This window comes from Talpa europaea (assembly GCF_964194135.1).
Source record: "Talpa europaea genome assembly, chromosome: 1".
Lineage (NCBI taxonomy): Eukaryota > Metazoa > Chordata > Mammalia > Eulipotyphla > Talpidae > Talpa > Talpa europaea.
Genome location: NC_140073.1, coordinates 148963003 through 148978232, shown reverse-complemented (window position 1 = coordinate 148978232; position 15230 = coordinate 148963003). Strand labels below are relative to the sequence as shown.

General features: G+C 41.2%; 1 protein-coding gene across 2 annotated transcripts in view; it reads left to right on the top strand.

The window, feature by feature from the left end:
• Positions 1–807: 807 nt before the first annotated feature.
• The window catches only part of CUL3 (cullin 3), a gene marked incomplete at its 5' end in the record, with an annotated part of 91960 nt that continues 77537 nt past the window's right edge, over positions 808–15230 (top strand). For both annotated transcript variants that reach the window (XM_084246898.1, XM_084246897.1), the window contains one exon: positions 808–873. In XM_084246898.1, the coding sequence (XP_084103024.1) occupies positions 808–873 (66 nt within the window). The remainder of the gene's footprint in view (positions 874–15230) is intronic.

The window sequence follows — 15230 nt, the reverse complement described above, 5'->3', positions numbered from 1 at the left end:
CTCCCGCCCCCGCCCCGCCCCGCCCCGCCCCGCCCCGCCCAGCCCAGCCGGATCCAGGCCCCTGTAATCCAGCTCAGGTTCTCCGAACTTCCCTCGCCCACTACTCCCACGTGACCATAACCCCACCCCCGCTCCGCATTCCACCAATCAGCAGCCACCTTAGCCCACAGCCCGGTCTCCGCCGCTTCCATTTCAAAAAGGCTGCTGACGCCTCCCGCCCCCGGCCCCGCCCCTTTCTCACCGCCCCACCCCGCCGGCCCCGCCCACGTCCCCCACTCCCTCGCCCCCTCCTCCCCGCCCGTGGGCCCCCTCCCGCTCCCGGGCTCGCCCCGCCCCGCCCCGCCCAGGGAGCGCGCTCGCCCTCTTCTCGCGAGAGCCGCGCGTCCCCCGCCGCGGCCGTCGCCTCCCCTCCCGCCCTCCCGCCCCCTCCCCCATCTCTCCTCGGCCGGGCTCTCCTCCCTCTTCCCCCCTCCACCCGCGGGGCCGGATCTCGTCGCGCTGAGGCGGAGGAGGAGAGGCGGGACGTTCGGCCTGCGCAGTGAGATGTTTGTCCGTCGCCGCCGCCGCCGCCATCGCGGAGGAGCGCGATAAAGGAGCCGAGCCGGGCGTGAGGCGCCCGCGGAGCCGCCGCGCCCGCGCCGCCGCCGCCGAGCCCGCGTCGCGGAGCCCGAGCCGCCGCCCCCGGGGCCGGCCGCCCCCCGCCCCGCCCCGCCCGGGGCCGCCGCCGCCCGCCGCCGCCGCCGCCTTAGATGTGACCCCGGCGCCTGGAGAGCAGCCGCGCCGCGCCGCCGGGGAGGCCCGAGCACCATGTCGAACCTGAGCAAAGGCACGGGCAGCCGGAAGGACACCAAGATGCGGATCCGGGCCTTTCCGGTGAGTCCGCGGCGCCGGGACCCGGCCGGGGCCGGCCAGCGCCGCACGCGAGGCCCGGGCGGCGCCCCCCCAACAGGCCGCGCCGCCCCTCCCCCACCGGCCGCGGGGCGCGAGCCGCCCGCAACGGGGCTGCGCGGGCCCCCCGCCCCGGCCCCCCGCCGGCCGGGCCGCCGCGCCCGGGCCCGCGCGGCCGGCCCCGAGGGAGGCGAGCGCGGCCCCGGCGCGGCGCGGGCGGAACTTTTCACGTGCGGCGCCCCTGGGGCGGGGGCCGCGCCCCCCGCGCCCCGCGCCCCCCGCGCCCGGCCGCGGCCCCGCCGCCAGGTGTATTTATGGCCGCCGGCCGCCCGCCGGCCTCCCCGCCCCGCGGGCCCGGGGGTCGCGGGCTCCGCTCGCGGGAACTCGCGGACGTGCCCCCGGAGGAACTTTCCCCCCGGCGTGCGGGGCCCGCGGGACTCGCCTGTCAGCCCGGCCGGCGGCCCCGGGTGCGCGGCGGGCGGGCTCCCCGGTCGCTGCAGAACAGGTAGACGGCCAGGTGGGCGAGCCGGCGGCGGGCCGGGGCGCTCGGGACGGTGAAATGAGAGCCAGGGCTGGGCTTCTCGGAGCCAGACAGCGCCGTGAGGGCGGAAAGGGGGGGCTCGCGCCCGCCCGGAGCCTGGTGCTGCTGAGATGTAGTTTGCAGGGAGGAAGGACTTCAGAGAGTTGTTCCAGCTGAGTAAGAAAGGGGCCCGGAGAGCGCGGGGCTTCTATGAATTCTTGAAATATTAATAGGCACGAATGCACCTGATGTGGATTTTGGATTTGTAGCAACGTAAATACTCACGATCAGTTTTCAGAGACTTGGGCTTTATGTAGATAAAGGTGGGGTTTACTCGGGAGAGGTGTAGGGATACTAATTAAAGCGATTTTGAATTTCTGAAGGTTCCCCCCCCCCTTTTTTTTTTTTTTTAAATAAACGTGAGAAACGACAAGGAAAGGGAGAACTGTTGACAAAGCACTCAGGAAATTCACTTGCCTGGTGCCCTGGCCGTAGGGGGATCAGCTGAGCTGATGACTTGTGAGTGACTTTAGTTATTATTAAGTCACTTCTGACCATTTTTACCAAAATTTAAAATTTTTCAGAATTCAAGATAGTTTTGCACAGGCTTTCTAGAAAGTTATTCTTGATGTTTGAGTTTAATCAGATTTTATTATCCAAATGTGCAATAGCTTAATTTGACATAAACTCTCATGTTAATTAATAGGGATTACCCAGTTGTGTACTTTTATGATTTGCATTTCTGATCAGCTTTCTGATCTCTTTAGGGTTGCCTGCTCCTACCTGTACTCCCATTTCTTCATTCATTGAATGAATACTGAGTACCCTGTGCCAGGCACTGTTCTAGAGACTTGAGATACATTAATGCAACCCGAAAGACCAAGATCTTGCTTTTTCGGTCTTGTATTGTTGGGAGGGAGTCTTGGGAGGGGACTCCATTATTCCTTACCTGAAGACTTGGTTTACACACAGAGCTGAAACTTTTTCCCAGTAGCATATGGTTATTAGCTAATTCAGATCCTTTCAGTTTGTGACCTGTTGCCTTCTAAGTTTTTCTAGACTCCTTTAATGAAGTTTATTTTTGACTAGTATTTGCTATAAAGTGGCTACCACCAGGTAATTTTTAGACTGTCAAGATTTTAATTATTTCGTAAGTATTGTTGATATCGTTTATAAACCTTTCTCACTGAAGAGAACCTTTTTTAAAAAAACAAACATATACTTCGTTGCTTGAACCTTGGTTATAGATAAACCTCGGTGATACGGTATTTCATTCACTGTTTTATTCTCTAACAAATATTTGAGAACTTGTAGATCTTCAAAATTTTTCTTTTTTTCCAGTTAGCAATCTTTCATGTAACTAAAGTCTGCATGAATTACTAGTCAGAGCTAGTAAATGCATAATATCCCATAAAGGAAAAGTATTTGTATATACATATATGCACGTACTTATCACTTACTGTATTTTATATTACCATTGGGTATATAGTTACTATTTAAGGAGAATTTAAGATAGTTTAGCCAAAGGTCTTTAAGTGCTATGATTTCAAATTCTGTTTTATGAAATTGGTGTGCACAGTACTAAAATTATGTTTGGGGGATGTTTTGTTTTCATTGCAAAGTAGAATGGTAAGTGAGCTTTTATTTCTTTTTACTAATATGTAAGTAAGTGCAGACATAGTGCAGTAATCAGTGAGCTCACAGGGTATTGCACAGATGTGTAAGCCTACTGCAGATATAGTCCAGCAGTAAAATCAGGTGTTTTTAGTGTTTTGAGCATTAAAATATGCATCATTGTTGGTAAGAGTTAAAGTTATGCCATATCACAATTTAATGAAGTGCTTGTATTTTAAATAAACTTTTCATAAGATTTCAAGAGAAATTAATTCTTTTAATTAAAGATGGAAAGCAATAAGGAGATTTCTGTAACAACACTTCCTTGCTGGAGCAAGTTTATTCCAGTTTACAAGCTTTCTGCAGTGCACAAAATACATGTCCCTTCACATCTTTTTGTTGATAATGTTTTTAAATGGGTTTTGTTGGGGCTTTTTTGGTACCCACGGTAACAAGGTCCACACAACTTTTTTTTTTTTTCTTTTAAAGATTTATTTATTTATTTATACGAGCACTGGGTACAGTTAGAAGCGCAGGAGGGTGAGAGAATTCACCAGAGCCAGAGCGGGGAGCAGAGCAGGCAGACTGATGAAGTACACTGCTGAGGGGAGCAGTGGGCCACAGGAGAGGTCTGCGCGCCATGTGGGACCCTCACCCCCAGGCGGTGCCTGGGCATCAAACCAGTGATGCAGAAGCCAGCTTCACAGCCCAGCGCTCAACCGCTGTGCCACCTGGGAGGCCCTCACACAACTTTTTTAAGGAAGGAGGCCATAGTTGCAAAACTCCTGGAAACTGTGATGCGTTGGACCAAATAATGCTACCCCAAGAAATTCCTGCTGCTCTTTGCTTTTGTTGCCATGTGTGTCACTCCTGAATTTTCCCTTCTACCTAGGATTCTTGCTGTCAGGTGAACCATTTGTCCTTCTCTTTGAAAAACCTTCTTTACCCATCTGTATTTTCCTGACCTTTGTCCACATGACTTTAAAAAGCTTGGTTGTAATTGGAGGACCTGGGCTTGAATGAAATTGCTGGCACCTCTGATTTAACTTTCTTGGCCTAGCCTTCATAATTCAGGAAACATGAAAGTGATTGTCCTTAAGAGTGTGGCCTGAAAGTGACTTCAGTTATTAGTTTATACAGGCTAAATCATGACAGGAAAGATTCTCTGGTTGTGATGTTCATTCCATAATTCTATATGAGCTTCACAGAGCTCCACTTGTATGGCGTGGACAGTGAATAATGATACGGAGATTGCTAGATGGAACCCACAGAGTGACTGACATTGTAAAGGGTTGAGTTTTATGATCATTTGTAGGTGTACTTAAGACCATCAGAGTAACAACAAATGGCACCAGTTAATGTTTCAGATTTTATTTTTCTTAGCTACCATGTTGATGAGATTTGGGGGGGAGGGGCGGGGACTGCATGGCTTTGATCCTCAGAATAGGTTTCTATCAGGGAAAATGTTGCCTGGAACAACCTAGACTATATATACAGATAGATGCAAATCACACAGGATATGGCATTTACTGTAAGTTTGTTTTTATTCTCTAGTGTTTTCTTTAGAAAAACTGGATTAAGGTGCAACAGATTTGTTAAAGTTTGTTGCTTGCATTTAGACTAATTCCTGCTGTTTGATCCTTTTAGGACAGCCAGCTGTGATATAGCTGACAGTACCTCTCTGACTTTAGAAGGTGAAAAATGAAAGCATAATATAGTTGTCTATACAGCATTTATTTTACATTATCTTCCTAGATGGCAGTTTAGAGGAGGCTGGAAAATCACTACCAGTATTGAATTTGAAATGGTTTTAGTAGTATTGACATAATGCAAGAATTGGGCCTTTTAAATAATACATTAGTCATAAGGTCAGTTCATTCCAACAAAATAGAGGAAGTTTCATTTGTACATCATTCATTATGTTGCTAAGCAGTTAACATTTCTTTATTTCAGGAAGATAAAGACTAGAATGAGCAGTGTGTATGTCTTCTTTTATGTTATCAATTGGGAAAGCTTGGAGACAATTTTTTGCTTTTATTTTCATTCAAGATTATTTGGATGTTCTTAAGCAGTTTTGTTGGATTTTATAAAAGTTACTGGACAGTTTGTAAGTTTTAAATAATGCAATTTTGAGTATCGTTCTTACGACATCGGCATACAAGTGAAGGTGTTACTAGTAAAAACAAATAGATAAAATATGAATTACAATTAGTGTTTATCAGTTTATGTTAAAATTCTTTAGAGTCTGTTGAAGGGATGAATATATTTTGATAACTTTTCTAGTTATAAAAGATGCATGTTCATGATAACTTAATAGATATCTAGATTTACAAATAAATAAAAATCACCTATAACTGTCATTTGGATATTAACAATACTAATGTTTTGATGTTTTCCTTTTCATCTTTCATGCACATGAATGCACAGTAAAATTGCAGTACTTTCATTTTATATAATGCTTATTAAAACACAATAATCGCACTATCCATATATAGAAAACATGTTTTTTAACGACTACATAATGCTCTGTCATATCTTAATTTGCTTAACTGCTCTCTCTTGTCAGGTATTTTGATTGATTCTAGTGAATCCATTTTCTCTTATAAATTGCAACTGTGACTTTAGGTACATAAATATGTCATGACTTCTCTGACAACCCCATACTTGAGTTCATTCACGATTATGGAATTATTGGGCTAACCAAACTTGATACATTGCCAAATTGACCTCCAGAAAGGTAAAATAATAGCTAACACTTACTGAATGCTTGTCATGTGCCAGGCATTGTTCTCTCTACTTAGCTTGTGTAAGCTCATTTAATTTGCACATCTCTATAGAATACTACTGTTAGCATCTGTTTTACACAGGCAGCCTTGACAGGTGAAGTAATTTGCTTAAGGTCACTATGCTTGCACATGGCAGAACTGTACAGGGATACCCTTCTCAGTGACAGAATTAGGGTTCTAACCCAGGCAGTCTGGCTCTTAAGTAAATGCTCTTAAGAGTTAATTATACCTCTGAAGGTTGTATCAATTTAACTTCTAGTGTGTAGCTGTGACTTAGCCAACATACTGTATCTTTAATTTCATAGGTGAAAAAAAATACTTCAATGCTTTAATTTGCATTTCTTCAACTTATGCTAAGAATAAAACTAGGGATAGTCTGTAGGAATTTTCATTTAGTTTTACAGTAAGAGTATTCAACACATATGTTAAGAGTATGACCAAAAAATAAAGAGCCCTAGAGTGTAACAGTCAAGCGTGTAGAATGGACTGTCAGGATTTAAATGCCAGCTCTAACTCTTTGTAACTTCATTTTCTTTAACAAGTCATTTAACTTTTTCTAGACTCGGTTTTCTTTTTTATAAAAAGAAAATATTATTAGGGTCTACTTTACAGGGGTGTTGTAAAATACAGAAAAAAAAAGCATTAGATTAGTATTAGCACATAATTAGCTATTGTTATCCAGTGTGTACCCATGATAATGCTGCAATTTAAGTACTAAAATTGAAACAGATTTTTGCAAGAAATTATGTTGGAATACTACATAAATATTTCAGTGATGCTGTCATACTTTTGTACAGTTTCTACATAACCTGTAGAAGCAATTTGTGAACCACTCCAAGAACAAATGCAGGTTTGGTACCACTGGGACACTTTAAAAGAATGTTCCTGGCCCACGGGGCGGGGGTGGGGGGGTAGCTTCAAAAGATTGGTTCCAGTAATCATTGAAGTAAGTATGCAATCTCTCCAGGTAACTGTGTTGAAAGAGTAAACACATTTGGTATATATCTTCTCATATTTCTTCAATGTTTTATCTAAAAATAGTATATCTTGTTCTTAATTCTTCCCTTTTCTTTTCTCCTCTGCCCACCATTTTTGTTTCACTCCTGAACTGGCTTCCTACAACCATCTCCTAACTTCTTACATATGCTTTCTTAGTCATTGAGGACTTCAATATCTTCTTCTCAGACTTTATCTCTAGTTCACACCATTTTTTTTTTTTTTTTAGATTTATTTATTTATACAAGCACTGGGTACTGTCAGAAGCGCAGGACGGTGAGAGAATTCACCAGAGCCAGAGTGGGGAACAGAACAGGCGGACGGACGAAATACACTGCTGAGGGGAGCAGCAGGCCCACCAGGAGAGGTCTGGGTGCTATGTGGGACCCTCGCCGGCGGCTGGGGATTGAACCGGCACTGCAGAGGCTGTGGGCAGTTTCGCAGCCCAGTGCTCAACTGCTGTGCCACTGGGGAGGCCCTCTAGTTCACATCTTAATGTGTCCAGTGCAAGTGGACAGTAATTAATTTAAAATGCTTTGGGGGTTAAGCACAGTATCCAATGATGATCAGACAGATTTGGTTTCTTCTATATTGCGTGATCTTCACCTTGAGCTTGTCTCACCACATTAAAAAACTCTTAACACTCCATTATTATATTCTGCCCTAGCAAAAGGAGAAAACAATAGTATCTGTTTCATTAGGTTGTTGTAAGGATAGAGTTACTACTACTAAAGCTCTTAGAATAGTACCTAGCACACATAGTAAGCCTTATAAATAAAATGCATGCTGTTGTTATTCTGTCCCACCTTTTGCTTGTTTTCGCATCACATTAATGTGCTCTTGGGTTTCAGGAAGACACCTCCTCCCCCCTTTCATTCTACCAAGTCATGGTTCCCTTCTTTCTTACCAGGACCCCAGAACCAGGCCGGAAATAGCAAAAAAAATCTTCAAAGCATTTCATCCATCTGCTTTTTTTTTTGACTGTTGTACACTTATGGGCAAAAACTGTAAGACAGTGTTCTCTGACTTAGCTGAACTCTCAGTAACTTTAGGCAATTTTTGTGTTTCCCTGTCCTTCATGAATTTTCCCACCACTGTCCTTAAGCTCTTTGCGGAGAATTTTCTTGGCTATCCTCTTCAAGAAGCTTAACTACTGCTTCACTATTAAAACTAAGTTATTTCTTCCCTTTTAGTCATGTTCTTTAACCTATGTCTTTATTTTCAACTCCTTCCGTTAGGTTTTTGACAAGGAAGATATTTTTCCTGCCTTACCAATCTTGGCAACTGCCACACTATTTTGCTTAGGGCCCAGGAAGCCTGTCTTTCGTGAGAACATGCATTTCTTTAAAGAGGGCATCAAGTCTTTGTTTCGCTCTTTGTCACTGCAGCACCACAGTATCCAACAACATTGAATGAACTAATAGACTTGTGTTTTCTCATATTTAAAATGGGAACTGTAGCAGTCTTTCTCACAGATTAGTTGTGAGGATTAAAAGAAATGTCAGAAAGTGCTTTTTTTTTTTTTTAAGAAGTGCTTTTTAATAAGCTGTGATATCACTGAGACAGAAGAATTTTTCTGATAATAAAGTCAGAATTTTCAACTAAAAGCAATAATACCTTTCAAGTAGGATGGTTATTTTCAAACTCTGGCAGGTCTCTAGGATCCAAGAGGCCTAAGAGGAATGGAGGAGGTATCTTCAAAGTCTCCCTTTCTGGTCATTTAGAGCAGTTGCATATTGTCATTTGTGTAAAAGACTTCATTTTATTTTTTTTAAAAGATTCATTCATTCATTCATTCATACAAGCACTGTGTACAGTCAGAAGCGCAGGAGGGTGAGAGAATTCACCAGAGCCAGAGTGGGGAGCAGAATAGGCAGAAGAACCGAAGTCCGCTGCTGAGGGGAGCAGCGGGCGGCAGGAGAGGTCTGTGTGCCATATGGGACCCTTGCCCAGCGGCTGGGGATCGAACCAGTGGTGCAGAGGCTGCAGGCAGCTTTGCAACCCAGCGCTCAACCGGTGTGCCACTGGGGAGGCGAAGACTTCATTTTAAAAGTTCTGTTAACGATTGCTTTAAAGTCAATCATTAAGTCTTTTAAGATATGGGTAAAGAGACCTACTTACCCAAGTATATACAATTAATGGGAAATTGGGAATGATTCTGCAGTTGCCTTAACTCCTGATCCAGACCTTTTTGCCACTAGAAAGCATTTCTTTATTTTTTTAAAAGTCAGTTTCATAAAGTTGAGAATGTAATTAAGACTTCTTGGGCCTCCCTGGTGACGCAGCGGGTTAGGCGCAGTGCTGTGAAGCTGTCCGCAGCCTATTGTATGAATAAAATAAATCTTAAAAAAAATTTTTTATTTATTTACACAAGAACTGGGGTACAGGCCAGAGGCCCAGGAGAGTGAGAGGATTCGCGAGAGGCAGCGGGGAGCAGAAGAGGCAGACAGACCGAAAGCACTGCTGAGGGGAGCAGCGGGTGAGACAGGACAGGTCTGCTGCGCCATGTGGGTACCTCCCTGGCTGGCCAGGAATCGAACCAGCACTGCAGAGGCTGCGGACAGCTTCACAACTGGGCTGTGCCGCCGGGGAGCCCCTAAATAAATAAATCTTAAAAAAAAAAACTTCTTAATTTGATTTCCATTCTTTTATTGTAATCATTGAGAAAGGAATGGATCCAAATTTGCTTTTAAATGAGAAAAGTTACTGCTGATCATTGAATAAAGACTTCAAAGGGATATCTTCACCTACTTTAAGAAAATACTAGATTCTCGGAGGTACTTTGCTATAAAAGCAAGCTGTCCTTGCTGAGAGAAATGCTTTGACACGCTGATTGCAAGTCATTCTTATCTAAAGCAGCTCTTAACTAAGCAGCACTTAGCCTCTTCTGTTTGCCCTATCCTCTTGAAAGTAATCATGAGAAATTCTTTTTATTCAATTTCCAATTTAATAGTATGAGAAGTTGCTGTTTAAGATTAGCAGTTACAATTTGTTGAATGTCTACCATATGATTTCGTAGTACCTGTTTTCAGGTACTTTGAACTATATCTCAAATCTTCACTACAATCTTAAGTTTAGGTAGTGTTACCTAGTAAACTATGTATAGTATGTATTACTCGCATCTAGGAAAGGGCAGATCTGGGATTCAGATCCCCGGTGCGTCTGACTCAGAAATTCATGTCCGTTCCATTATACCACTCTGCCTGATTATATTCTGTTAAGAATTTGTTAGATTTTGGAATATTTACTTTTTAAAATTAATTCTAAAGCTAGTGTTTAAATTACTAGCTGGGGTTAGATCCAGGGTCCCTTATATGGATACAATGCAGTACTCCTAAAAGAATTCAAAATTAGATTCTGGGTTTTGGAAGGAGCTTTTGCAAGCTTACACCTCACCACATTCAGGGTAAATGCATCTGTCAGAGTCAAAGTTACAAAAACTTGGAGTTGATTGAAGTATGTAGTATCCAATAAAAGTTAAGCATACCAATTCTTGGTGGGGGCCTAGTGTATATGTGTTGACTTAAAGCAGTTTAGTCAGGCAAAACCTATAAGAAAGACATTGGTTGGTATAACACTTGCCTTTTTAAATTACGAAGCCGTACCCATTTTTTAACTTTTAAGACAGTATAAATTTAAGTATATGTTAAGAAAATAATTCTTGAAGTTTAATATTTAAATTTTTTTTCTTTGAAAATATACTAAGAAGTAAGTTAAACAGTAAAATGCAGTTAGAAACACAAAGATCAGATACTTAATTTTTTTCCCCTAATGGTACATGCAAACGAGACATGAAAGAAGTGTAGTTTTGGTGAATGCTATCCCCAGCAAAGTGAACAAGCAGGTTGCTCCTGCTTGTATTTGTATTTTATTAATAGCTTTGAAAAACTAAAGGGGAGGTCAGACAGAACCTGTTCAGATCTTAACATGAACACTGGAGATGGTGATTTACATAAGAGGTACTCTCTCGTGACTTGAATTTATGGAAGAACCATGACTAGATACTTGATTTCAGATTAAAAGCTTTTTTCTCTAGACCATACTGCAATAAGCAGTTAGTCTGAGTAACTAAGTATTAACACTACCATATTCAGTTATAAAATGATTTCTTAATATTGAGCACCCAAGAGATTTTGGTTGACTTAGTATAGCATGGAAAAATAATTTAGGATTCTTCAGCACTTTAACTGTATGGCATGATCTCACATTAGCCATTTAGCCTGTTTCCTCATTTGTAAAAAAGCAATTTTAATTTGGGTTCTCTTAGATGTATTTCAACTCCAAATATTTTAGTAAAGCAGTGTATTTATACAAGTAAATCTAGAGAGTGAATATTAGTATATTCTCCAATAGCCTAAAACATTGTGTGATGTTGCAAAAGTTCTCTTTTCAATCTTAGGATTTTCTTCAATAAGAAATCTATATTTCAGGGACGATGGTTAAATCCTAGCATGAAATAGTGGGGAAGTGGGCTGAGCTTTGTTCCTGCATAATATTTTTTAATTGGTAGTTTCAGAGAATTTTGCGCAGACTTGGTATCAGATTTTTGTAATAATTGCATGTTTGCAGGCCTGTTCCTTCAGACAAGGTTTACTTTTTTTCCTTTTGGATTAATTTGTAGCTGACCCTGTAAGCCAATATATTACTGTCTTACAGTTTGTAGAGCTGTTACAAATTATCATTCTTTTGGAATAACTGGGTTTACTCATTTAAAAAATTTTAGTGACTTAAGAGGAGGAAGTGTTATTTTTGATTAAAGCCAATTCTTTATTTTAGGATAGAATTAAGGAACTCAGACATGCACCTACATGTTTTCCTCTTTTGCGTTACTATTGCGGTTACATTTCCTCCCCAAATTCATGATTCTTTTTTCTTATTTTCTGTGTGAATCTTAAAGAACAGGTTTATACATATGGCCCTTCAATAAATCATGTTTGGGAAATACATTGTTGCTGTTATTTTAAAGTGTTGCTTTTACAGATCTGGTAAGTAATTTTCTTATAGGGAGGATCTCTATAATGTTTGAAGAGTTCCAATTGAGAGGAAAACTGTACTCTCAGGATAAAGTGTGTTTCACGGTGCCCAGTAATAACTATCTTTTTCTGTCAACAAAACGAGTCCCCGTAATAATAGTACAATGACCAGCTTCCTGGCTCAGATAGTACTTAAGATTGCATCTTATTTGTTGTGGTTATCATACTATGAAATGTTATACATATTTTCACATTTTCATACCTGCAAAAGTGATTCACAAATACATAGTACTTGTTAGTACTTCTAAGTCAGTTGTACTAAAATTACCTTTATTAGGCTAATCAGGAAACTATCCTGTGTCTTCGAAAAAGTTGTTTCAAATTGGATTGTGGACAACCTGTTCGTGTTGACTGAAATGCAGATTATAATTGAACCTTCTGTTGATGATACAGCTTTCTCATTACAAGGTTATTTCTCTGTAATTTAATGACATTAGAGGCCATTTGAATGTATATCAATTGTAGTTTGTGATTTCACAGAATTGTCCCTGTCCCTTCTACGCTGTTCTGACTAGTAATCTTACTTTCTCAACTCCCTTGACATCAGTTTATTACTTTTAGCAGCGTAATTTTTCATCTCCACTATAAGCAAATAGAAACCATTTAAGCATCTTAACATTAGATTCAGGTTTAGGTTATTAAGTAAGTCTGTGTCTCTCCTGTGTAGTAAAGAAGCACATTTACTGAAAAAGTGCTGTTCCTAAACTTTCAAAATTGCCACCCAGTACATCATTTCCCCCCCACCCCCCATTTTTCCCTCCATAAGCAGATGAGGAAAGTGAAATTTGGAATGTTAAATAACTTGTCAAATGTGTCCTATTTGGTTGTTTTCCTCAAAATTTGGATCATTGTATATATTTTTGATGGTGGCTTAAAGATTAATTGATGGGTAAATGGGATTATTGCAGGTGTCTTAAGTCGGGTACTGTTGGTCATCAAATAAGGTTCACTGCTGTTAACTCTGAACTAGACTTCATTCATATCATTATTTGAATGTCATCTGGGTATCAGTCATGTGTTATAAAAGATACAATAATATAAAGGAAGAGAGATGCTGAGATGCTTATATTCTGGGAGGGCGTTTCCTCCATAGAGTATGGCTTAATTGTGTCTAACGAGAATACTGTCATGCCTCAGATATTTGCACCAAAGCAGCTGTTTGGAGCAGAAGCTCAAAATTAAGATCAAGCATTTTTCCTGTTTATTTTTTCTGGCTATGTCATTCTGAATTGTCTGGAATTTCAGATTCTCATCTTTTCCCCCACCCACCCTGTTCTAAGTTTCTTGTAGAAAATTATTCACGGGGAACTAAAGACTTCTTTTGTATATAGTGGATTTGAAGAATACAGTTCTCTTCATTTTAGTTTTAATTGGTTCATGCTTTAGTTCTCTCCAATTCAGTAATTGCAGAAACTTCAAGATGTGTAAGTATGTAATAGACTGACATCCTTTCAAATTGAGGCATTTGAATGTTATATTTTGTATTTAAAATAATGTAGATGAGAAACCAGTTTTAAGAAAGACCTTTAGTCTCATTTTTGTTATTGATACTAATGAGGGAATTGTAATCCTGGGTAGGGGAGAGTTGAGGGAGTGAAGATCAGTTTAAAAAAACTAAAGTCTTGACTTAGTTGTTAAAAGTCTTCAGGAAACCGTAATAAAACTTTTAAGAAACTGATGTCTTTGCTTTTACAAAGAGCTTTTGTTTCTTTTTCCTGCTGAATGAATTGACTTTGCTTGCTGGTTATTTGGTGATTTGAGCTTCTTGGAGAAAGTTACTGTATACACCTAAAAGTAAACAAAAAATGTGCATTTTATTTCATTATTATTTTTGTTTTGTTAATAGTACTGTTACCAAGTCCTTTGTGAGTGTATTTGCAGTTACTGCAACCTATGTACCTTAGTTCCAGCAATGGGATTAAAGTCCTGCTTGAATAATTTGTAATACTTTAAGAGTGTTAACTATTCTTATTCTTATCAAGTCAAGGCCTTTAAATTTTTAGACTCAGTGAAGTATAGACTGATCTTTTATGGTTAACATTGATAAAATTACATATTAACAGTGTTTTAGTTCTTCTTTCATTGGCAGTTAATGTGTTGTCTATCAAGGATAGGTAAGATCATCAATAGCATAATTATTTTGTCACTATTGTTGACATTTCACTTGATGCCAAGTCCAAAGCCTCTTTATAGTTACCTGCATTTGAAGCTTGTTTTCTTTTTTTTTTTAATTTTTTTTTTAAAGAGGCATGTATTTTTATTTATGTATTCATTTATTTATTTGTTTGTTTGTACATGCATTGGGTACAGTCAGAAGCGCGGGAGGGTGAGAGAATTCACCAGAGCGGGGAGCAGAGCAGGCAGAAGGACCGAAGTACACTGCTGAGGGGAGCAGCGGGCGGCAGGAGAGGTCTGCGCGCCATGTGGGATTCTCCTCCGGTGGCCGGGGAGCAGCTGGGGATCGAACCAGCGCCGCAGAGGCCGCGGGCAGCTTCGCAACCCAGCGCTCAACCGCTGCGCCACTGGGGAGGCCCTTGAAGCTTGTTTTCTTTGACATATCTTTGGGACTTGTTCGATTGAGGAAAAGGGTGTAGTTTATAAATTCTCTCCTGAAGGGCCTATTCCACTTCCCACTTTTCTAGTTGATGCTTATTAATAAAATTGATTAATAGCCTTTTGAGGCATTCGCTTAGGTGAATGGGAAAAACTGAAGATACTACTTGTTATATGAAATTTAAGTCTATTGATTGTACATTATTTGAAAAATATAGATTACGTTTACTGTAGAAAAGCACATTAAATACTTTTCCTATAATTGGGCTTAGTAATTCAAATGTTCATTTTTTTAAAATTACATTGGTTTGATAGGTAAAACAATATTCGTCAGACATTTGTTTATGATCTTCTAAGTGGAATTGAAGAAAATGCGTAATCCTTTTATTGTCTCGTCAGTCTAGTGGAAGAAAAATATTCATACAAATAAGATTATGCAGCGCTATGGGAGCAAGATTATGCAGCGCTATGGGAGCGTAGTCTAAGATATAGCTAAGTATTATTGGAGAAGAGCTCAGGAGTCATTAACTTTGTTTGAACAGGTAAAGGAAGAATTGCTGGTGCGTGTGACACCTGAGCTGAACTGTGATCAGAGGTGGTATAAAGAATCAGATAAAGAAGGGGGGAGGCCATAAAGGAGTCCTGGGGGGAAGATACAGCATTGGACAGGCAGAACCATTGTTATACTGTTAGGTAATAAATGGAGATACATGGTATTGAGGAAAGATGAAGTTAGAGAAGTAGATATGCCGAACTAGACCTTGAAGAGTATTATATTTGCCTTTTAAAGTACATCCCCTGTCATTAATAGCACCGGGTTTTGAACTGGGGTGTGATATT